Source organism: Chanodichthys erythropterus, chromosome 2 (assembly GCF_024489055.1).
Source record: "Chanodichthys erythropterus isolate Z2021 chromosome 2, ASM2448905v1, whole genome shotgun sequence".
Classification (NCBI taxonomy): domain Eukaryota; kingdom Metazoa; phylum Chordata; class Actinopteri; order Cypriniformes; family Xenocyprididae; genus Chanodichthys; species Chanodichthys erythropterus.
This window is the reverse complement of record NC_090222.1, coordinates 33,436,587-33,462,500: the sequence shown is the minus strand read 5'-3', so window position 1 is coordinate 33,462,500 and position 25,914 is coordinate 33,436,587. Positions and strand designations below refer to the sequence as shown.

Here is a 25,914-nt window from a genome sequence, read left to right as displayed (position 1 = left end):
AATGAATAGCTTTTTACAGAAATCTATCTATCTATCTATCTATCTATCTATCTATCTATCTATCTATCTATCTATCTATCTATCTATCTATCTATCTATCTATCTATCTATCTATCTATCTATCTATCTATCTATCTATCTATCTATCTATCTATCTATCTATCTGTCTGTCTGTCTGTCTGTCTGTATATCTAGTTTTAGTCTATCTATCTAGTCTGTCTATCTATCCATCTAGTCTGTCTAGCCTGTCTCTGTTTAGTCTGCCTAACCCTCTAGTCTATCTTTCTGTCTATCTAGTCTATTTAGTCTGTCTGTCTGTCTGTCTATCTATCTATCTATCTACACTAATTTTCAGAGCATGAAACATCACATGCTACCCTTTTTTTGTGTTTGAATCTGTATTCAATGGGAAATTACATATTCAATTTTGCTAAAATATGAACCATTTGGAATAATATGCACATGTGAATATTATCAATAAAATTATTAATATTAATATCATTCATTAATATAATCACTTATGAATAATATTAATCAAATTATTTTTGATTAATTATTTGGAATAATATGCACAGATGAGTCATTGGTAAACATGCTCAGTTTAAAGGGGACCTTTTATGCCCCTTTTCACAAGATATAAGTGTCTGGTGTCCCCAGAATGTGTCTGTGAAGTTTTAGCTCAAACACATATAATTTATTATAGCTTGCAAATTTGCCCCTATTTGGGTGTGAGCAAAAACGCCATTTTTGTGTGTGTCCCTTTAAATGCAAATGAGCAACAATAACAAAGCTGGAGAATCTCACGCAGCCAAAATGACGATTGTCAGTAATGGTGTTCAGCCTTACATTGTTCAAACCGGAGTCGGGCACTAATGGAGAGACTCAGGAAGAAGTTACAACTTTGAGAATGCAACATTTCTGAATGGTTAGTGGATAAATTTATGTACTTGCTGGGAAGAAGATCATTTTACTCCCTAAAAGCCGTTTGTTGTAGTCCTTAAAAATTGATTTCTGTAAAAGAAAATATCTCCCTTTGCATTGAACCTTGAGCGTTGTAACTTTGCAGATGTTGTTTATGCTCAAACAGCAACATCACACACTAACTAAAGTTAAAAAGGTGAAATCATAATCAAGGACCCCTTTAAATTTCATGTAGGCATGTACCACTGATGGCACCAAATGGAATTGCCAAAAATAATGATTGTCTGCCATTGGTTCATCCTAAGTTTTTAGTCCCACCCCAAACTCAGGCCATTGGTTGAGTGAAAAGTTGTCATATCAAACAACAGAGCAATGTTTGAATGTTTCACAAAAATTACTGCTTTAAATATGCAATTAGAGTTGACAGCAGAAATCAAGTTGTAATGAACATGAGCTTTAAAACATTACAAATAATTAAATTAAATGATAAAAATTTGATATTGATTTTTCACTACAATTTTAGAACTCAGCTCTGAATCGCTAACGTTATTCTCCTTCATGGCTCGAGCTCGCAGCCCGCCAGCGCTGGAGCAGAGGATGCTGGGAAGAGCACACTTCTTGCCAGAGTGTAATGGCTGGTGAAAGCAGAAGCAAACTGCACAGAGGCAGATAAAGGTTTCCTCAAGGTGCAGCTCTGTTGACTAGTTAACCCCTTGAAATTATGCCGTAGTTTCAGACTCCGTTCCAAAGTCCCGGAATTGGGTTACAAGATAATTTCACAGGCGACTTGCTTGTCTTACTTGGCAGTTCAACTGGCTAATTGAAGAAGGCGATTTCCGGGCCCTGAAACTGTTTAAGAAATGATACTTTAAATTTGAGTAAAGAGATTTTCTGTGACGTGGACGTTGCAGGATTTTGGAATATATATGAATGTATTTTTCACCAAATGCATGATGAAAGTAGCACATTGAAAGTCTTCAGTTAGTTGAAGATCAGTTTTGAGGTAAAATGCACTTTTCTCATTTGCATTTTTGCCTCATGGATTTCCAAAATTTTGATTTCTAGACTTGGAAGAGTCATTGAATCTTTTTTTTTTTTTTTTTTGTCTAGTTATGTTAATCTGTAAAATATTTCATTATGCAATTTCTATTAAATTATTTCTAAAAAAATCTCATCTGTAATCACAAACGAAATCATGGAAATTCATTTGACCAACCATTTATATGCCTTTCCCCGCTCTCTATTTTATTGCTTTTTTATATTATTTCTAAAACTTTTTCTGACACTTTAAACTCTTTTTGAATAGGACATACAATCATTCTGTAAGTTTTTTGCAACGTTAGAGTGATTTGTATTGTGCTTTAAAAATAAACTTGAACTGCATCGAATCAATAACAATTTTTTAATTAATTCACAAAATATTCCTCTGAAACGCACAAAAAATGTGCCTTTAAAATTAAATTAGAAGATTCCACACACGCTACATTTTTATTCAGATAGCATGTGAGAGGGTGTTTTATGATGCACAGAAACTGCATATAAATCTGAGACTATGTCAAGTTATGGTCAGATTTAAAAGATTTAATATTTAATAATTATATTCAATTCAATTCACATTTATTTGTATAGCACTTTTCACGATACATATTGTTTCAAAGCAGCTTTGCAGAGAATGCATGTCAACATTACAATTTAAAGAATGCAGTTATCAAATAATGTAATAATTTAGGCGATTAATTTACAATCACTGTTAGCACTTTAACTTAAGGTAGAAGCAATGAGCTCCTGGAAAAATGAATTACATATTAATTAGGATATATAGAATTTATAGGCTACAGATTATATACAGATTTAATAATTATATACACTACTAATCAAAGGTTAATTCTTTTTACAGGACTGTTTTTTTAGACGTCAAAGTCATCATAAAGAGTCATCAAATAAGGTTAGATTTACATTTCAGTATCTTTACAGTAGGCTATGCTTGATTCTTTCTATTGTGCTGGCTTTCCTTCAATGCAGTCCAACTCATCCAATTAGAAAAATACTCATAAAAGACACTTCAACAAAGCTACTTGAAAGCATTTAAGCACAAGTCTCATTTTTTAAGTGTATGAAAAACATAAATTCTGTCAAGTGTATCAAAATCTCCGACGGTAGTACATATTTACAACGTCACGACGACGTGAGCGCGCAGAAAAGCACGAGAACCAACAGCAGTCGTTCGGTAAAATGGGTTCCCAACCTTTTTTGTCAGCCAAGCCCCTATATAAATGATTTATTATTTATTACTTATTACTCAGTGTGGTTTCAATGGTGATTTTAAATGTGCAATTTAGAAAGCTAGCGATCTAAGCGACAAACTATTTTTGTTTAATAGGCGTGGCTCTTCTAAATTCAACCACACCTGTTCCAAAACCCCGCCCTCCAAATAATAGCAGCCAACCAAATTTGAGCAAACTCGGATACGGATAATGATTGACAGTTAACGAACTTTTCTGAACGTGTAGCTCTCCTCACTCGGGCTGTCACAACATGTAATTTCTGAGGACACATTGGTAATATCTGTTAGGTAATTTCTACTCGATAGATACATTAATACTTAACTTTCTTTTATTCTGTATTTCTATCTATTAAACCTTTTAAATAACTTTTATGCAAAAAATGAACATATTTGGCGTCAGTTTAGTGCTTTTTGGAACAATAATCTGTACGAACAGTGAAGTTTAACAGCCGTATATGTGAGAGATTGTGTGTGTACGGCGCCCGCGGTGGATCAAACTTCATGTTCAAACAAAAGCGCGAAACGCCTTCCCCTCTGCCGTCAGTCCGAGCGGACCGCAGCTCCGCGCGCACACACACACATATAGGCTACACGCACGCACTGAGCGAGGGGGACGCGTGTGTGAGAGCAAGAGCCTGTGAATAATCCTCATTCCTTCTGCGACCCGTTCGGCTCTTGGATGATCCATAATAACCTCTCATAATAATCTATAATAATATTTAATAATCAATAATCATCCGGATCAACATGTCCCGCAGAAAGCAGAGCAACCCCCGGCAAATCAAACGTAAGTTACTCGGTTTGTTATTATTACTGTTATTTGTTTCAAAGCCAGCCGGAGTAAAGTTGGATGAAAGGGAGACAGATATCGATCAGTTTTTTATGACAACTGACAGTAGCAGCAGGTGCAAATGTCCTTCTTTTAATCCTTCTTTAAATTCTGTTTGTGTTTTTGTATTTAATGAGGCATATTTTACAATCAATGTAAGATTTTTAAGACTTGTTTGTTATGCTTTCATTTTGCACATTCTTCGTGAATATTCTTGTTTTATTGAGGTGTATAATATTAATGCTTGTGCTTATTTAATGCTGAAAGTTTCATATGACAATCAGGGACTGAATAAAGTAGTTGTTTCGAAGATGATTCTTTCAAAGCCTCGAGAGGGTCTGTTGACAGTCAGTCCATCTTTCAGTTTTTATTTTTATTTGTTGAGGCATGCGGTGATGTGTTTCATAATGATGCAGTAGACTTGCTTATGTTTTTATTTTGCATTTATTTATTCTTTATGCATATTCTAGCTTTATTATACCTTATCAGGCAGATTTTTAAATGCAGTTGTGTTATAATATAATAGTTATGCATGTGTTTGTTTAGTGCTGAAAGTTTCATAGAATCACATGCACTGATTCAGTGTTTTAGTTTGAAGTAGTTTTATATTTTAGAAGATGTTCAGCTGATTCTTTAAAAAGGTGTAAAGAGTGTTTTGAGTCAGTTCATCTTTTTGTATTTGGGCTTGTGAAGATGTTTTCCACGATTAACAGGCGATGGTTATGTCTTGTTTTTATTATTTTACATTATTCTAGTTTTATGGTGCTTGGCAAGCGTAATAAAATGCTGATTGTTGAGTTGAATTGTCATTCAGTTTTTAGTTCACTGTAGTTTTAAAACATTTCCAGGTTTCATGTAAAGGCCACAAGGGTCTGTTTAGAGTCAGATGTGGATATCATTATATAAATATCACCCAGAATTCCTCACGCAGATATTCTACCTGAGATGAGCTGATACAGACTGAAATATTTTTCTAAAATGTAATTATTTTCTAAAATAATTGCATTTTTACTCAATACCTAAATGTGTAAAACGAAAAACAATTTAGTTTTAGTATTTTATTTATTTTTTTTAAATGCGTCCTTCCAAAAAGTATTTCTGTGGTCTAAAATGACTTTCATATTTAATAAATATGACACATCTCAGCCTAGAATAATCTGCAGAGCTCTACAGAGTTAAATAAATAATGTGTTTCATAAAATATACACCATCAGTAGCTTGGACATTTTCATTTTTCAGGCCTATTTTTGGACACTGTTATATAGTACCTGAATATTTTCAGCACTGATGGTGAAAAAATCAGACAGTAAAATTACAGTTCTGTCTTTTATACAATTATTAAATGGGCTGGCTATTGTTGCATACATCTTTTGTGAGTGAAAGAGTCGAAGTGCGATCGCTGGTCAGGGCCTTTAGCAGCAGCAGTGTGTTTGTGTGTGTGTGTGTTTGGACCGCAGGGAGGAAGAATGAAGGATCTTCTTTCTCTGTTGTGAAATGTTCAGGAACAGGTTAAACTGAGCCAAGGGGATGAGAACAAGTGAGATAAACTAGTTGCACAATTCTGAAAGTCATATTTTTTAATTGCTGCTCGATATTTGTATGTGTGTCGTCATGGTGAGTGTGTACTATAGTGAAAGAAAATGCTTCTGTTTGAGTGTGTGTGTATGCATGAGATGGTGCGTGCTATTTTGATCCTGTGTATTTTAGTAAGTTTTTAAAAATATATATTCCTTTTTGATTATCCAGTCACTTAGGTGACACATTAAGACGTATTGCAGTGAGAGTGTGAGAGCAAATATTGATTGACTGTACCAGTGTACAGTACAGTAAATACAAATATGATTGAAGGCTTTCAGTCGGTGCAGAGCAATCTTTGCGCGTTTTGTTTGATGTGGTACTTTCTGTTATCTCATTCGACAAGCATGACAGCTTTTGAATAGCAGAAATGAGCTCAAGTCATTAAACTGTTGACCGAGGCGTTAGCATGCAAATCGATCTGCGACGATTTCCTTCTGATATGTCCAGGAACTGAGGTCTGAGTTATCTAACAGCTCTCACAGCTCCGTTACTAGAGCGTTCATAATATCAGGGTATTGTCTCTGGCTCCGAAAGGTCACGCGGAGCCTATAGTTCCTCTCTCCGGTACTTCAGGAAGAGGAAGAGAGAGGAAGAGGCCGTCTGATCCAGTGCACAGAGAGAACAAGTCATTCTAAAGGACAAAAAGGTTGTTGGGCACCGTACGCCCCCCTCCATTGCCACCGCCATACGTTGGACGGTTATCTAAAATTGTGATTTATGCAGTATTTTAATATTTTGCTTATTCTCTCCCCTTGGGTGCTCTCTGAGCAATGATAAAAAGGCCGTGCTGAAAAAGCACCATTAATTTGCACCGATGCCTATGAGATAGGGCCAGATAATGGGAAAGATAAGGCGGGGAGATATACCATCAGAGCCGCGATTATTACCATTAAAATTCCAACCCAGCAATCTGCAGCCGGCTGATAATTCCCTCTCCGTTTCCACCACTTTGGATGATAAGGCAAAAAATAGTCATCCACTGCTCCTTGATTAGGCTGCCTGGATATCCCGATAATACTGTGATAAATTATGTATTTCTCCTCCTTGTTTTTTGGCCCTGAAACGTTACATCTGATTCCATTTTTTATTAATATTTATTTTGCGTTAGTTTTCGTCCCCGCCCCCACCGACAAAGCGAAGACCCCTCTCGCCCTCTCCTCTTTCACTTCTTCTCGTCGTAATAAGAGTTTGATAGAGAGGTGATGGAGGGTGAGATGTTTTGTATGGGAGCTCATATCAGCGTTATCAGCTCATCTCCACGAGCGGCTGCTCACCGCTGTTGTTTTTAGCCCTTATCACCTCATGCCAATATGCCAATAAATTGGCCTGATTGTTAACCGGGCCGAGCCGGGGCCAGCGAAAATTTATGACAGGAAGAGATGAAAATATCGCTGATGCGTTAGGGATGGAGCACGATTAGCTTCGCAGGAGAGTGTGATGTCTCAGTCTGTGCTGAGGAATGTCTGTTGGTGCTTTTATAGGCAGGGCAGATACACAGGTTGGCGAATGGAAAGCGTGCCCTGTGGTGTAATTTGTCTGTAAAATAGCCATTAGAGTTGCACATGTGGGGTTGGAGAGCAGGCGGGGTGATAGGTAAAGCCTTTCTCCATCTGTTTACGCTCTCTGCAGCTCTTTACACTTCTTCGTGATATGCTACGGTTTCTCTTTCAGCTTTGTTTCCAAAGCCAGTGAGCTGCCTTGTTATAGGTGCCATGATTAAAACATTTACATTTGGCAGACGCTTTTATCCAAAGTGACTTGAATTGCATTTAAGGTGTGCATTTATCAGTTCATGCATTCTCTGGGAATTGAACCCATGATCTTGAATAGACTTTGAGACCCAGTAGGCCTATTTGATGTTTTTGATGCTGCCTGTATGCACTTTGTTACACACTGCTCTTTTTGTTGTAAGGGTGGCTAAAAGTTTTAAAAGTAATATTTTTAGGCTGATTTGCCACAGTGGTCTAACAGTTTTCAGTAATTTTACACTAAAAAATGCTGTGTTGTAGAGTTGTTAAAAGTACCGTCTTCGTCAACAAGTCGGTACTGAAATTTTAAAAATGTGATGCTTTGAGTGCTGTTGAGCGGCTTCGTAAACCCCTCTGATTGGCCATTTTGTTCACATGCTCATCAGATATGTCTGCGATTGGCTTCAATGATCAGCACTTCAAAAATGTGCACTTCACCGAGCGCTTACACAGATACACACGGGAGCGTTTGAAAGAAGGTGTCTATTGTGGACCAGTCCGCTAATACTTTCAAACGCTCCCGCTTTCAAATTCAAACACTTCCGTGTACTTTCCAACACTCCCGTGCGTCGTTCATTGTAGCCAACCACAGACATATATGTTGAGCGTGTGAACAAAGGCCAATCAGAGGTGTTTATGAATCTGCTCAACAGTGCTCAAAGCATCACATTTTTAAATTTCAGTACCGACTTGGTACCGAAGACTGTACTTTTGACAACTCTACAACACAGCATTTTTTTGTGTAATACTACTTTTGACAACTCTACTGTGTTGTTTCAACCCATGTGTGGGTTAAATATGGACAAACCCAACCATTGGGTTTAAAAATTGTATCTAAAAGTTTAACCCAATGGTTGGGTTTGTCCATATTTGACCAAGACATGGGTTGAAACAACCCAGCATTTTTTAAATTTTTTTAAAGTGTAGGCATACGATACCCTAACAAATTGAATACTTCATATTATACAATAATGTTTTTGTTATTTTACTGGTCCACTTTCTTTTTCTTTATTCTATTAAATTAATTTAAATCCTATAATTATTTAATACCTTTAAATAAAAAGGAGCATTATCCTTTTTGTTTTCCCCAATATTTGGTCCCCCCCAAAAAATTGAATAGAATGGAAGTCATTTTGTCACAATTTATGTTAGCAGCACTACACAAATAGCACTCACAATTGTTTTCAGTAGAGTTTGGCATTAGCATGTTTTTGTTTGGATACAGTAGTACATATTTAATTAGAGTAGGCTTTTAGTATTTACCAATCAACATATTGTTTTTCACAGAGCTTGTCGCAGTGCATTCTTAACCGAGATCCAAGAGACGATCAAAACTGTTAGTGATTTCACTTTATGCAATTGAGCAGCAATACCTTAAAATGCTGTTTAAGTAGGATGTTCATTGTTCGCTAGGTTTTGGAGCAAAACTCATTCAACAACATGGTCAGGACAGTTTCAAACCTCTTCGAACCTTTCTAAACCTCTTCCAAACCAATTCGCACTGTTACTCAGTTTTCATCTGACAAAGGAAACACATCTGACTGAAATAGCTACTTTAAAAGTGTCTATTTGAGATCCACTGCCAGTCCAAATGATTATTATGCTCAATCTGAAGTATAGTGAGGATTTGCCAGCATTCTGTGCTGGAAAATGATAGTCAGAGATCTCGGGTGGAGGTTTGTTGTTGCTATGTGCGAATGTATGTGTGTAATCGACTGTCAGTATGACTTCATAATAAGTGTGTGTGATTATCATCTTGGCTCCGCCCAGCAGATGGTGATGTCATAAGAGAGCTCCGTCAGGCCTATCAGGTGACACGTCTATCTCTGGATGAGGTTTATCACAGACTCAACTTATAATGGTGCAGTGAGAGTGTTTGCTGACTTGGCTGCCAACATGTCAGTGTGTGTGTGTGCATGGATATGTTTATGTTGGAGATGAAACGGTTGGTGTGTGTGGTTTGAATTCTGTGGTTTACCAGTCAGTTGGTTTAGTATATTCAGTTCTATTTTTATGCCTTTTTGTTTTATCAAATTATCGAATGTATATGGAGCTTACATCTTTGTGTCTGCGGTCTGGTCGATGTGTTTCATCATCAGGGAAATTCTGACGCTGTAAGACTGTGTGTGTATTGTGTTCTTGTGGACTGCAAACCAGCTCAAGCATTCGTTGGTTTTGGAGGAGATTATCATTGTGGTAATAATGAATCTCCTCTGAGATGACTTTCTCATACTTCAGACATTTTTTTTGTTAGATTCCACTGATGAAAGTGTGTAGTTTTTTTGTGTTCCTCATAGATCTGTCTCATGACGAATGGCCGCTGGATGCCAACTTTCCTTTTCGACATCTGTTGGCTGCCAATAACAGCTTGCGTTGTTTTGCCTTGTCTAAGCTGAAGGAGCCATTTGACTCCACAAACTTATAGGAAGCAAATGCTCTGATGTACAGACAATAATTTTAATCTTCTGCTTTTATCAAGTACACAAACGCAAATACTCGGTTGTTGTATTAAAATCTTGTGGTTGCATTCAAAATACTTGGGTGCATTCCTGGCTCTACCAAACCTCAAGACCTGTGAGGTCTGTGAGGCCTATCTGTGCCATTACACTGGATGTGTTATACATAAAAATAGCTATGAATATTGACTTTAAAGGGATAGTTCACCCAAAAATGAAAATTATCCCATGATTTACTCACCCTCAAGCCATCATAGGTTCTTCTTTCTTCTTTCAGATGAACACAATCGGAGATATATTTAAAAATATCCTTAATCCTCCAAGGTTTATAATGGTTGTGAAAGCCTGCGTTTTGAAGCCAAAAATAATGCATCCATTTTTCTTACAAAAACACATTGCTTCAGAAGGCCTTTATTAACCCCCTGGAGCCTTATGGATTACTTTTTTAATGGATGGATGCATTATTTTGGGCTTCAAATCGCGGACCCCCATTTTTTAAAATATATCTCAGATTGTGTTCATTTGAATGAAGATACTCATATACACCTAGGATGGCTTAAGGGTGAGTAAATCATGGGATAATTTTTTGGTGAGCTATCTCTTTAACTAGCTAGTAGCTAATCTAAAACTTTGCATAAAAATTCACACATTTCAAAATAGAAATACAATGTTACTTTAAAATATTCACAGTATTGAATAACATTAAAGGAAAAGAGTTTTTTTTAATAGCCTTGAATATTTTTTTTTTTATTGTTATATACTAATATTTTGCACACATGAAATGGATGAAATACCCTTTTATTTTTTTGTCTCGTTTTGTTGACTGTTTTCTTGTTCTCAACTAGACGTTTATCATGTTATTTATTAAAAATTTATAATAATAAAAACATCTAGGGAAGCTGTTTTAAAGGGATAGTTGTTTCAAAGGCATTTTCAAAAATGAAAACTCTGTCATCATTTACTCCCCCTCAAGTTGTTCCAAACCTGTATACATTTCTTTGTTTTGCTGAACACAAAGGAAGATATGTGGAAGAATGTATGTAACCAAGCAGATCTTGCCCCCTATTGATTACAATATATATTTTTTTCCTTACTATGGTAGTCAATGGGGTGCGAGATCTGGTTGGATACAGACATTCTTCCAAACATCTTTTATAGTGTTCAGCAGAACAAAGAAATGTATACAGGTTTGGAACAACTTGACGGTGAGTAAATGATGACAGAATCAAAAAACCCAAACATTTTTGGGTGAACTATCCCTTTAATGACAAAATTACTAGGAAAAAGAATGGATGCATTTCTGAACATAGAGCAATCTATGTGAAAAAAGAGAAAATAAATAGTTTACCTTAGAGAGAAAACTGTCTGTAAGAGAACTGTTAATGTTAAAGTTTACTGTAGCGCCTCCTTTGCATCAATGTTGAAAATACAACACAACATGGGCGGCGTTATGAATTAAAATCAGAACATTTCCAAATGCAACATGTAATCGAGCATGCACAGCTAAAAGCTTTTCGCAGCGTTGTTTATGTGCAGTAGCAGTTTACATAGAGTATGCTTCAGGTCTTGTTATTGTCGCTGGTTGTCTGAGAAATCAGCACAGTTGTTTCTTTTGTGAGAGTTTCATTGAGTAACTGTGTATGTAGAGTGACCATCTGCATTTCCTGGAAGGAAAATACAGATGTGTGTACAGAGTTGGCACATCCATCATTCAAGGGGAGGAACGCTGTCATTTCTGACTCTCTGAACATTCCCCTTTTCCTTTTCTCTCTCGCTGTCAGTTTGTCTGTCTGTCCGTCTGTCTCTCGCTGCGTTGGAAAACTGTCTATGATGCATCAGGGTTAGCGGTTTCAAAAGGTGGAGGTCATTTCCTGCCAAAGTTTCCTCTTTATCTTCCTTTTTCCTGAATTCCTCACTGATGATTCCAGAGCTGACAGTTTGCCTTCCTCGGCTGTGATATTTGCACAGAAAGAAACACTGTAAACAATATCTTCATCTCAAGAGAACAACTCATCAGTTTACGGTTGTCACTTCACATTCACATTCGTTTTAACCCTGAATCATTAATTCTCACAAACATGTTAGTTGTTAATCAGAAATGATGAAGCTGTTGAAAGGAATAGTTCATCCAAAAATGAAGATTGTGACTCTCCCTTATGTTGTTCATATCAATACCTAAAATAAAAAAGTGCACAAATTCTACAAATATATCATGTAAATGATATATTTTTTTTAAAGAAATGTTTGATTAAAATGTTTTTAATCAGTAAATAAGTTGATCAAAAGTGACAGTAAAGACATTATAATGTTACAAAACATTTCTATTTCAAATAAATGCTGTTCATTTGAACTTTCTATTCATCAAAGAATCCTGAAAAAATTATCACGGTTTCCACAAAAAATATTAGGCCACACAACTGTTTTCAACATTGATAATAATAAGAAATGTTTCTTGAGCAGCAAATCATATTAGAATGATTTCTGAAGGATCATGTGACACTGAAGACTGGAGTAATGATGCTGAAAATTCAGCTTTGCATCACAGGAATAAATTAGATTTTAAAACATATTACAACAGAAAACAGTTCTTTTAAACTGTAATAATACTTCACAATATTTAATGTAATTTGATCAAATAAATGCAGCATTGGTTTGCATAAGAAACTTCTTTCAAAAATATTTAAAAAACGTACTGACCCCAAAGTTTTGAACGGTAGTGTATATAATCTGAATGACTCATTTGAGGTATTTCGACTACTTTTATGGTACTTTTTTTGGTTGGTTTCTTCTTTTCTGTTTGACATGAGGGTGAGTAAATGATTTTTGGGTGAACTGTCCCTTTAAGCCAACTTTTTCCTTTCACTCTGTCTTGAAGGACCTAACAAGATCAAATCGCAGAAATTGTACTTGACTAATCTGTGTCGTCTGTTGTTTAGTTTATTTAGCTGTGATATCAGTGATCAGTCTATTGAGCTCCAGGTAACAATTGACTTTCAGCCTTAGAGTTAATAGCCTTGTGTCTTGCTTGTACAGATCGATATTCGTATTAATTAATCAGCGCTATCGGCCATGCGATCTGGTTCTATTTGTTGTTACATCAGCGCAATATCAATAGGGAAAGTGTACTCCCTGATCGCCATGGCAACTTCATCGCTCAGGTCAAAGAAAGTTTATCTTATCTTGCTGCTGAGAGTGGCAAACTGCTTAGAAATCTAGTTTAGACTCTCAGATCATCGATTGGGCCCTTTCTCTCTCTCTCTCTCTCTCTCTCTCTCTCTCTCTCACTCTCTCACTCTCTCACTCTCTCACTCTCTCTCTCTCTCTCTCTCTCTCTCTGGCCTCATTTTGATCAAAACAGAAAAGGAAGGTTGGAACATCAGTATTTAAAGTCTGATACTGCATGCCTTCAGGAAGGAAAAATCACAAATGAGATCTCTTTTACATCTCAATTGTTTCTCCAAGGCACCGATGAGACCAAATAACAGAGGTTTTATTTCTCCTGAGAACAAGACCTCAGTAATCTTAACGTTTTTCTTCCTGAGTTCCATAAGAGATCTTAAACTGTTTTCAGATTAATCAAAATACTAAAGTTTTTGATTAAAAGTTAGAGATCTCAGTATGAATTCAGACATTCAAATCAATACCAAATGAACTGAGATATGCTATCAATGTTTATAGCACTCTTCCTGTATTTCAACAATTGTCTCAATATGTTATTTGTAATTTTTTTTTTTTTTTTTTTACCTTTCATGCAATTTGTAATATAGCTGTTTGTGAATGTAAAAGGTCTGCAAAGTTTTAAAGGTCAAAGTGCACAATAAATAAAGTTATTGTCTCTTAAATGAAAGAATCAATTCTGATCTGCTGAAACGAGACATCAGTAATTCCAGTGTCGCTTCCTGTTACCAGTGTAACAATGTAACAAATTTGCATAATGCCAGCCTGTTGTTTTCATTGGCTGCTGCAAACGATGTCTACTTTGACCCTCAAACACTGTAGTTGTAGCTGAGGCCCAGAAGAGATTGGTTTGTGTTGTTGATGTCTATAAGACACTGTTTTCTACACTGTGAATCCACGTCGCATGCATTTCAAAAGTTTGAGGACTCACACCGGAATTGATACGGGAAAAAACTATGCCATCATTACTGTTCATATCAAGTGCTGAGGAAGCCTCTGGAGCTGATATTGAGATATGGTAATCGGCATGATCTGACATGCACTGTAAGCGGTACACGAGTTTAGCTGTATACGCAAAAATGTTGTATTGTATAGGCGTTTCGTCCAGACGGATCTGTTTTCAGAAGGTGAAACCGGGTCTGTTTTTTAAAACCAGGTACCAGAGTGGATAAATCTGAAAATGACGCCCTTACATTTTCGTGTGTACAGCCAATCCATATATTTTGTGAAACAATGATGTCATCACCCCACATGTCGACCCTAGTCAGACAGTACTAACAGCACAAAACAACAACAATAGCGGACGACATGCTTGTGTTCGTGCTGCAGAAGCTACTGAGCCTATTAGCTTTACTAAAAAAAAGCTTTATTTCTAAGCTTTACTAAAGTTTGTATACAGCGTGCAAGGATATGCGCATGCTCCAAGTCTTATTCTCCATTTTTAGTGTGTCCATGTGGCAGAATTACAGTGCCGCATACTGATCTGGCATGTATACTACATCGTTTTGAGTCGGTTTCAGTGGTTTTGTGTGTATGCAGATATTTCTTGAGACAAGGAAAAAAAAAACATCAGATAAGGAAAGCTCTGGCTTCGTGTGGATGTAGCCTTTGTTTCTTATCGAAAGTAACAAAACACAGAGCTTATTGCGATTATTGGTGGTTAATGGTGGTTAGGCTATACAACGCTGTATTCGTCATATACTGCTTTCATCTTATCCACCTGTCTTTGTCCATTGTCACAATTCACCAGGAAACCAAAGTGTTCCTAAACAACAGACCTTAAAGTTGCAATGTGTACATACTGTTATGTTCATACTCATTTCAACCGGCATACATACTCTTATGATTGTCTTTAAATTTAGAGCAGTATTTTTCTGGCACAAAATAACTTTTAAAATTCAAATCGTTAAATTTACTTGAAATAAAACTTAACTCATTGAAAACATAATGAGGTATTTTCTTGCTAATGAGAAACGTAGTTAGTAGCGTAGCTACTTTAAGTTAGTTACTCTCCAACATTAGTGCAGCCCATCTGTGGTGTACGACAACTTCTGTCTTTCCCACTTATTCTCCCAGAGGTGTCAGTTGTAGCCCAGTTTGTGGTTTGGTTCCAGCATGGTTATATACCTCATCAGGCTCAGAATAGCCCCCGGGGATCCCAACACAGATACTCACGTTTTCCCCCCACTCCTGCCTTGGGGACACAATCGCTTCATTTACCACTCTCTATTTGGCCCCTGCCAAAAGGGGAAACAGCCAGAGAGAGAGTGAAGGGGCAACATCATGAATTCACTCATTTCACTCACACGTCTCTGTCACCTTGGCTCCGAACATCACCGGCGTGGAGATACGGCTCAATTAAGTGCGTTTCACGGGTTAGACCTCCAATCTGCCCGCCAAAATTTTATCAGTGGAAATCTTAGCATGTAATGAATATGGATATTGACTTGTGTTAAGCGTGTTTGTGTGTGTGAGGCTGGGAGATGAACACAAACACACACTTCAGTGCTTCTCAGAATGAATGAGACTTTAGCCAGTATCAGTATTAGACATAGATTCAGGAGCCCAGAGGAAGATTGTTTCTTTCTGAGACATAGAGTTCACAGTTGTATTTAAATATGAACTTTATTTCTGCTTGATGCATATGTTTAATTGATGTTCCAACCTTCCAACATTTATTTGGGGATTTTTATGAGAAGTATTTGCATTCATATTGAGGTATCTGACTTTAATTGCAGGCCTAGGAACCTTGGGAAATCTGAGCAAAGTATGAGACATTATTTAGATATTTTCTGAAGAAAAATGGTTCTGTTTACAATCTTTCAGTTCTGCCTTTATTGGAAAATCTCATCTAAACTGGAGAGGAGAAACATGTGAGATTGAGTCTTTTTCTCAGTAGAAACATCTTTTATTTGCATTCAGTCATTCTCATTGTCTTAGAGAATTATTTGAGATATTAAAGAGATTTCGTTTTTGTGATTTCTCGTTATCTTTTCACACAAATTAACTTCTTGAGCTTATGGTGATGATGTTACTTATTTTTCGCTCATTTTAAGATACTTTACAGGAAATATTTCTCATGCACACTGACCTTAAGCTGGTGACAGAAATATTAAAGTGTGAGTTGCTGGCAGGAATTAGTGCAGCTTGTGTGTATCTGATGGAGGGGTTTGGGCATTTCTCTGGCATTTCTTGGGAAACATCATTAAGGAAAAGGTGCTGGGGAGGATTAAACATCAGGCCTTTCACTTCAATTTGTACATCAGTATTTCCTCAAGCCTGTAATATAAAGCGGACATCATGTTTCAGACTGGCTGGAAAATCACTGGAGACAAAGCTCTGGGAAATAAACAGATCAACAATTTATGTCAGATGTGTAAGAAATAAGAAGTAAACCTCCAGAACATGTTAAGGCTTTAAGGGCAAAGCTGTGCATTGATTTGACAGGACCGCATGTCTAAGGTTTGTCATGATATGGACTTTCAGTAAAACCCCGTTTTATCCTCTGATTCTGGCATATCTGCCCTTTTGCGTGCATATGTTACAATATGCACAGAAAACATGAACCAGGATTTGGCTTTAATGGTATGGTTCTTGCAAAAATGAAAATTCTGTTCTGTTTACTCATACTCATGTTTACTTCTGTTCTGTTTACTCGTGTTCCAAACACGTGTGGATTTCTTTCTTCTGTGAAACAAAAAGATATTTGAAAGTAAATGACAAGAGTCTGTAAAACTCATACTGTCTGTCTGTCTATCTATCTATCTATTTTATAAACAATGGGGGCTGGACATCTGTCCCTTTAGGGGGGTCTGAGGCCATATGTGTGTATATGGATGTGTATTTGTGTGTATGTGTTGGTCTGTATGTTTGGGATTTGCAGAGGCACACATTTGACCATCATCAACTTTCTTAAGCCACTGAAACAGAATAACACATGGGTCAAATGATAAGGGAGGCAAAAAATATGAAAGTGCTGATTGATTGATGTCTGGCTCTGCGTTTGACAGCGAGTTTCGGATCAGTGTGTTTGATTCCCTCTCTCAGATTGAAGCTTGGCAAATGTGAAGGACAAAAAGGTCACAGATATTTGTCTCCTTTTCTCTCATCTTCCACTGGTCTCGTGAAACTAGTTATAGCACAGTGGTCAAGTGGGACAGCTTCTGCTGTGAGGTGATTTACATTCAACATGCATTCCTTTTTTTTTTTTCACAAGAGTTTTGTCATTGTCTTTGAGGCTCTGCTACTTTAATCCTTAAAGTTGATAACTTTAAACATGTAAAACATGTAAATTTTTTTGTATTTCTTAGTCAGATTTAGAAACAAACTCTTGCAAATGTAGAGGACCTCTTGTCTGCGCCTTTCATACTAAAGGAACTGTCAATGTTGTGTATCATGTGTGATGCATGTGACATCATAATGAAAACTACATGGAGTAAAGAAAGAAAAAGCAGTTCAGTAGCAACCTGTCTCATGTCTGATTTGATTTAACATCTTTAGATGGTTTAAGCAAAGACATAAAAATAAAAGGAATCTTTAATTAACCCACTGTGTCTGTAAAGACGACTCATGAGATTACTTTTCGACATTACTTTTTTATTGCTCTCATCAGTCGTCAACCTACTTGACATCTTTCACATCACTGAACTGTGTAAAAACATTCTAGCATCAACATCACTCCCCCTTCAAAACCCTTAAAGTAACAGCCGTTCATTACACATTAAAGGGGTAGTTCACGCAAAAATGAAAATTCTGTCATTTACTCACCCTCACGTTGTTCCAAACCTGTATGAATTTCTTTCTTCTGCTGAACACAAAAGAAGATATTTTGAAGAAAATGGGTAACCAGACAATTGATGGACCCCACTGACTTCCAAAGAATGGGGGAAAAAATGGGATCCATCAACCAACATTTTTCCAAATATTTTCTTTTGTGTTCAGCAGAAGAAAGAAATTCATACAGGTTTGGAACAACTTGAGGGTGAGTAAATGATGACAGAATGTTCATTTTTGGGTGAACTATCCCTTTAACTAAACATTAGATTATTAGTCATCATAACCGACATCCATTGAGAATCAAATTGAACACGGTCTGTTCGTGATTCTGGAGGGTTTGTAAGTGTGAATGTAATTCACGATCGATTGTTTGAAAGGACTGAAATCAAGGTCGTGTGCTGCCTGGCTCATAGACGGTTTAATCTGATCTCCATGCCCATTCATTTCTCAAGCTTTCCCGAAGATTAGCTTCTTGTGGTGGTCAGAAATATACATTTGAAAGTACTTTAATGAATGTAGTAAAATGACTTTCATCACATTATCTCCAATTAGCTCCAATAAAGATTGCACACTTCTATCTGTGTTTCAAAATAGTTTTTTTTTTTTTTTTTTTTTCATCCTATACCTATCTTTGTTTCTTTCTCTCTCTGTGACTTTCTTCTTTATGGCAGTTGAAAAGATATAGAAAGATAGAAACATGGGAATTTTGTATTTCAGGCACAGGTTAAAAGACTCTTTCATACTTCAGTTAACTATAATGAAATGACCTGACTTAAAGGCAAACAGCAGCATGATTAGCTGATTATAAATGTTAGTTCACCCAAAAATGTAATTTTTGTCATTAATTTCTCCCCCCCCCCCCCATGTCATTCCAAACACGTGAGACCTTCGTTCATCTTCGGAACACAAATAAAAGATATTTTTGATGAAAGTTTTTTTTCAAAGTGACTACAGTGGTTCAACCTTAATGTTATGAAGCGACAAGAAAAGTTTTTGTGTGCAAAAACAAAACAAAACAGTTGACAGTGTTACGCAGTTCAGCGCATCCATGTTTACGCCCGAATGCCGGCTCAGTATTGGCCGGCACCTGTGTCAGCATCATATGCATATGTCGTGGTGCTCATGTAAACAGCCTCGGCCAATACTTAGCCGACGTTTGATGACAAACGAAGGCCTTGCGGGTTTAGGAAGACATGAAGGTGAATACTTAATGACAGAAATTTCATTTTTGGGTGAACTAACCCTTTAAGCTAATCCAGGTGGTCAAGGTTGATGGTGGCCAAAAATTCTTCATTGATGGCCATTTATGTGTAACTGTGTATTGTTAAAATATTTTTGCGATATATATTATTTATTATATAATATTTAGTGATGCAATATTTAGTGATGTTTATTTTATTTGTGTTTTCAATAGGTAGACCAACTAGAAATACTGTGGCCATTTAGAATTTATTGGCTTTAATATATCACTTTTATTGACCGATATGACCACTATATATATCACATATATCACACATAGACCACATATATCATGCCTCCTAATATTATATAATAATCTGGATTGACCAAGTGACTGTCATGAATGGGAATGTTGACAGATAGCTTGGTTCATAGACATCCTAGTTGTAGTCATGGCAGACTTTAAAACTTGCAGTGAGTATGGGAACGTACACAGTTTCACTATCAACTATCCTGATCTGTGACGTCAAAAACAGCAGACTGAGAATAACAGTCCATATGCTTCTGCATTTGAATGGTAGTGTAGTGTGACTAGGCCTTTAGCATGGAAACGTGCCGATCCGGATCTGAAGTGTGAACGGGTCAGCGGCCGTGTGGTCACAGTGAATGGGCCGCAGCGTGTGATTGAATGTGTCTCTGGTGTTCAGGCGTGTGTGGGTCCATGCGGTTCCCTGTGGACTCTTTGTTCAGCACCTATCGGCATATCAGCAGAGAGTCCTTCAGCCCGGGCCTCTAATGCACCATGTATGGCTTTGTAGAAGCAGCCAGGATTGTGGGCAGTGCTGGGCAGCAGGATAGCTGCAGGCCTTCTCTGCAGTCAGTGGATTAGAGGTGGCCTGCTTTCACACACGCACGCGCGCGCACACACACACACACACACCGGTGTGAAATCGGGCTCTGCTCTCCTCTCCTCAAATGCTAAAGCCTCTTCCCGACCATCTGTAAAATCCTCCAACTCTGTGTCTAAGTTGAGTTCAGAGTCCAATCTCCACTGCCAAAGCCTGAGAAAGAGAAAGAGAGAAAGATAGTTGAGTGACATTGGATAGAAAGGAAAAAGAAAGAGTGATTGAGGTTATGTGTGAAATGGCATGCTAACACTTACTACACACAGTTTGGATATCAGAGGTACCCTTAATTTGCAACCAAGTGTGACGATACCACTGTTTCTAAAGTATCAAAAAGTAAAGTACAGATTTTTATTTCTGTTTACTTAATTGAGAAATACTTAAAGGCTACATGACAATGTTTTAATTTAATTTCTTAATATTTATATATTAATGTTTTACTTGTATGTATATGAATATACATAAACATGAATATTTATATATTAATTTACATAAACATTTACATATTTTAACTTTGTTAATGAGTGTGTTCAATAACTTACAGCAATTTAATGCCAACCCTGTTGACATGAAATTTTAAAAAAACATTGCGTGAAACAGTGAATTACATTTAGTAGTATGTTGCATTTTTGTCATGTGAACGTTTAATATGAATTGGTGCTGTCAAATCTATTAATCTCGATTAATCGCATCTAAAGTTTGTGTTTACATAATATGTGTGTGTGTAATATATATTATTATATTTATATATTATATATGTGTGTGTGCGCGTGTCTGTGTCTGTGTGTCACACACACACACACACACACACACACACACACACACACACACACACACACACACACACACACACACACACACACACACACACACACACACACACACACACACACACACACACACACATATAATGTAAACACAAACTTTTGTTGATGCGATTAATCGATTTGACAGCACTAGTCTTAATGCTCTAGTTACCTAGTTAATTTATCATTCATTGAATTCATCTTTTGTTCCTGTAATCAAATTTTGTTGAAATGTCTTAACATTTAGCAATCTGAACAGTTTTATGTAAAACAGTTTCTATAACTTCTAGTATGTTTGAGACTTAATATCATCAACTTGAACGCATTGCATTATGGGAAATAGTGTTTTAGTCATTGTGCTCTGCACACAAGTTGAACTGCACACTTTGTTAGATATAGTAATAATTACAACTTTTGTATAGCATTTTGTACATAAAAAAGCAGTACTGCATACTGCAAAAATAGTACAAGTATGCTGTTCCAAACAGAGCCATGGAGAATAAGAAAATACAGAATTGCTAAATTAAATGTTTGGGGTAAAAAGGATGATGTTGATTAGAGAGAGAGACTGCTTGAAGCATGCAAAATGAGTTCAGAATATGGGAATATTCAGAATAACAGGATATGATGTCACTGGGACTTCTTTTAAATAAATAATTGCATTTTAAATAAATGTAATTATAACAAATATAATAGTGCAAACCATACATTTTGAGCTAAAAAATCAATTTATTGGTCAAATATCTTTTGTTATCTGAATTTGCAGGACTTTTCACCTGAAAGTCTGGTGTGACCCCCATACTATTTTGCTTCAGTGTGAATTGTTGTGGTGTTTTTTATTTTTGTGTAGTTCTGAACTGTATTTAAGAATACTGGTTATATACAGTAAAATCAGAAAGTAATGGTTTATTGTGTTTGCTGTGAAGTCGTACAGTTTACAGAACGATTTTTTTTCTCCTTATGTACATGCTGATTTTTTTTTTATAATGTTGATTGGAATGGTGTTATATTTCATGATCGCCTCAATCTAGATCTGTGCTTTGAGAAGAGTAGCTGAAATGAGTCCGTCTTTTCAGACTCTCGCATCCATTTCACGGCGCTTTGGCAGTCAGACTTCTTCTGTGGTTAAGCTGGGTGCATTTTTTCCATATTTTGACATTTGTAAGTCAATGGTAACACTCCTCAACGTCAGCTCTCTCTACAGCTGTGTCGAGAAGTGGAATAAAAGAGTCCATCATAATCAGGACACAAATTATGTCCTCTCTTTTTTTTTTTTTGGTCTGTGGCTTTGGAGTTGAGATGCATGTCTAATCTCTGGTGATTGTGTGGCATTTTGGAGGGGGGCTGGGGGGGGGCGGGTCGAGGGGGAACATTGGCCTTCATCTCGGCCAGCACATCAGCTTTCCATCCTCGATGTGAATCATGCTGTCGCCGGACTCATCAGAGATGGAACGTTGATTGCTTTTTGACACCCCTCCAGCATGGACTCGGTCCTGCATACATCATCCAATTTGAACACACCCAAAGTTTGGTGTGTGTGTGGGTTACTTCAGCTTTTTCCTCCTTAAAGACTTTGATTCCAAGTGTTTTGACAGTGTGTGTGTGTTAGGTGTTGAGGTTGATATTATTGTGTTGGTTTTTCATTTTCAGAAAATTGCAAGACATTTTAATGCCATATTTGTTCTTCTTATAAGTGGAAGCAGAATGTGTTTGTCACATCTTATCATCTGTCACATATCTGAGGAAAAATATATCTGTTTTGAATTTAGTGGAACATAGAGCTGTGTTCATGAAAACCATTTTTAAATCACATATGAAACCAGTTATGTAATGCTTGCTGCTCTCTCACTGTAAGTGTTGACTTTTTGGCACTTTATTAGGTGGATGTCGCATTTGAAATGGTTTCATTTGTAAAAATGGTGTTTCATTACATTTCATTTACACAATTCAAGACTAAAGGGATGTTTAAGGCACAATATGTAACATTTTTGGAATAAAATATCCAAAAACCACTAGAACGGTGTTTTATATTTTGTTGACTTGTGTACTTACTTGGAAACGTTTGGGATAATGTGTTTAAATCCAGAGAAATAAGCAATTTTAACCAGGATATGGACCGTGTCTGTGCGTCGCTTATCAATCATATCATATTCGCATTACACTCAATTTACAGTTTTATTTTATAGAAACTATGGAAACACCAAAGACGCTTTAATATGTTATATGTTTTATTAGACAGGTAAGCAACTGTTTGGATACATTCAACACTTCCCACGATTCCTCGAATTCAAGGCGTCATCAAGCTCGACCTCTAGAGGCGAAAAATTACATATTGTGCCTTTAATAGGCAAATTTATTATTTGCATTGATACATAGTTTATGGGTTAACAGTGACATGATAGCTTTAAACCAATATATAGAAATGCAAAAATAGTAAAATACTAAAAAGTAAGCATATTGTGCACTTTATACAGATTACTTATGTGCATGGAATATCCTAAAGATCTACACAACCAGAACACTTTGAGATATTAGTCTATGACACAATGCAATGCACTTGATTTAACTTGACCTTCCATTTCCAGTGTAACAAAAACAAAAAACTGCAGTAGAAATGCAAAACCTTTTTTTCTCTCTGAATTAAACATGCAATGTACTGAGGTCATGTGCCAAACAATGTAGTGTATACTTTTTGAAGCATTTATCATTGCATTCAAACTGTTTTACTTGCTTTTTTTAGCAGGTAGAACACTAGGTTTTCATTCTGAACACAGCCTAAGTTTGTCACTTACTGCTGAATGCATGTATCATGTCCGATTCGGATGGTATTTTTAAGAGAGTTCAATTAGGAGAGGAGCAGAATTAGGTTAATACCACAGGGCTTAACAACAAACATCTGTTTTATTTTAAGCATTGACCAACGGGACATTGAGCTTTGAATGAGTTCGAGAGCTTAATTTGAGTTTCCTCCTACTAATGTCCCCCAGGTATGCAAATTAGCTCTTTGTAATTGGTGGGCGTAACAAAGGGGAGGAGAGTCTCTTAATTAGGCAGCACAAATGAGTGCATGTTATCCAGCCTGCTTTAATAAAATTACTGCAGACAGACAGCATGTCACGCCTTTCTCATATCACTGCAAAAAGTACTCTTTATCAGTATCTGTGCATTTATATTTTCATTTATTCAGATGCTTTTATTCAAATCCACTTACAAATTAGGAATGCTACAACACCAGTGAATTAATACCTTTTGATATTGATCTGAAAACCTAAAGCACACTGTAAAACCCAATAAATTATGGTAACTCAAACCATGTGAGGAGAACGATTGCCTTAAATGTTTTAAGTTCATCAAACTCAAAGTAATAAAGTTACATAAGACTAAGCAAAAACTAACATTGCTGCACAGGTTTCTCTCATTAACAATCACATCACCAGCATCCCTTCGCTCCCATAGTTCTTAGCCTCGCCCAACTCATTGTAATGTTAATTACATACAGTTCATTTACATAAACATCACATTCAGATCTTGGTTAAATGTTAGTACGCAAATAACACATGCTATTATAACTATTAAAGAGACTGTCATTATATACTTGCATGTATATAATCAAACAACATACAGTATATGTGGTCTTAAAAGTTTTGCAGGCCATCCTCAGCCTAACCACAGAACCTCCTCTAAATCATACAACATTAAACAGTAACTTATGTCTCCCTATGTTGATTTTGTGAAAAAACACACAAAATAACACTTAATTTCAACATTTATTTTCCTTATACAGTCTGACGCAAAGCATGCTTTGAATTAGAAATCTGCTGCAACTCAATCATATTAAATTCAGCTTACTACAATCAAATTTTGAGTTCATGCAACTTTCTTCTGTTAAGCACAGTGAACTTTTATTATTATTTGAGTGAAACGAACTCAATTCATTTAATTAATTTGACTGTTCGGTTTCACAGTGCAGAGGTCAATGTGATGTTTTCTCATTTTTCAATGCAAATAATTAAAATTTAACAGAGAAACAAAATTGAATATATGTAATGTCATATAATGTAAATGTCATTGCATTAGATAACAAAATATCCAACAAAGTGGAATTTATTTTATAGAAAGACTACACTCTAAAAAAGAATACACTTTTATAATGCAAGTACGGCAGTGGCAGCTGATTTTAACCCTGGTTGTATCGAAACCTAGTAAATGTAAGGCCACTTGATACACAAGTGAATACAAACCTTAAAGTTATTCAGAAAGATAACCTCAGGAAGTTTTCTCTCAGGACGGGAGACAAAATGACCGTTGATAAACGCACATCCTGATTTTGCCGAGTTAGAGGCGTTTACTGTGTCAACATATTTTGTTGATCCTAGAACAACATTCCTGTCCAAAAAATTAATCATAACCATATCCCTACCCCTAAACCTAACCCTACTCATAACTTATTCCTAAAATCAGGAGGAAATGATAGGTGAATAACATTGATGTAGAAGCATGGTTGTTACCTAAACTTGACATAAACTGTAAACTTGTTCCTCAAATCTGATTGGTTGATTTGAATGTTGTTCCAGGATCAACAAAGATGTTGATCCAGGAGCATGTTGTTCTTGGTGAAATCAGGTCCTGTGTTTAGAAACTAATCTGGATTAATCCAGTTTGGAAAACCAGTAGGGCTGTCAACTTTAGTCGTTTAGTCGACTAATCGGTCGATGCCGTTTTGGTCGACTGACATTCTCATTGGTCGACCAGTTGCAAATTTTTTTTTTTTTTTTTTTTTTTTTTTACCAATAAAGAAATTTTCATTGATTTACTCCTTGATATTTATTCCTTTTTATTAGCAGTTATATATTACTGTATTCTAAATATAATTAGCCTATGTTTTATACCAAACTTTAAATGCTTTAATTTAGGCTATTTTATAACGGCGCCGTAGTTAAGCGCACCACGTGAACACTCGGGAACCGCACCTGTGGCTGGCTGCACTGCTGCTTCGCGCTCCTTAAGGAATATAGGTAGTTCATTCAGTTAGAACGCTACTTGTTTTGGGCTTTAGTCGAAAAAATGTCCAAGAAATGTAAATCTTTTGTTTGGCTGCATTTTACAAAAAAATACGACAAGACTGTGGAGTGCAAGCTATGCAGCCTAAAGCTAACTTACCATAGCTCAACGACCAATATGACCGATCACCTAAAAGCGGTAAGCGAGATATAAATGTGTCAGACAGCTTTGCTATGTCTAATGTCGAAAAGTTT

At 36.5% G+C, this 25,914-nt stretch overlaps 1 protein-coding gene across 3 annotated transcripts in view; it reads left to right on the top strand.

Moving 5' to 3' along the window:
* zfpm2a (zinc finger protein, FOG family member 2a) overlaps positions 1 to 25,914 on the top strand; it is a 202,840-nt gene that overhangs the window by 4,341 nt on the left and 172,585 nt on the right. For 2 of the 3 annotated variants that reach the window (XM_067410659.1, XM_067410651.1), the window contains exon 1: positions 3,775 to 3,992. In XM_067410659.1, the coding sequence (XP_067266760.1) occupies positions 3,953 to 3,992 (40 nt within the window). In that variant the 5' untranslated portion in view covers positions 3,775 to 3,952. Of the gene's footprint in view, positions 1 to 2,818; positions 2,867 to 3,774; positions 3,993 to 25,914 lie in introns of those variants that run through there. The other variant, XM_067410679.1, reaches the window with a different exon arrangement.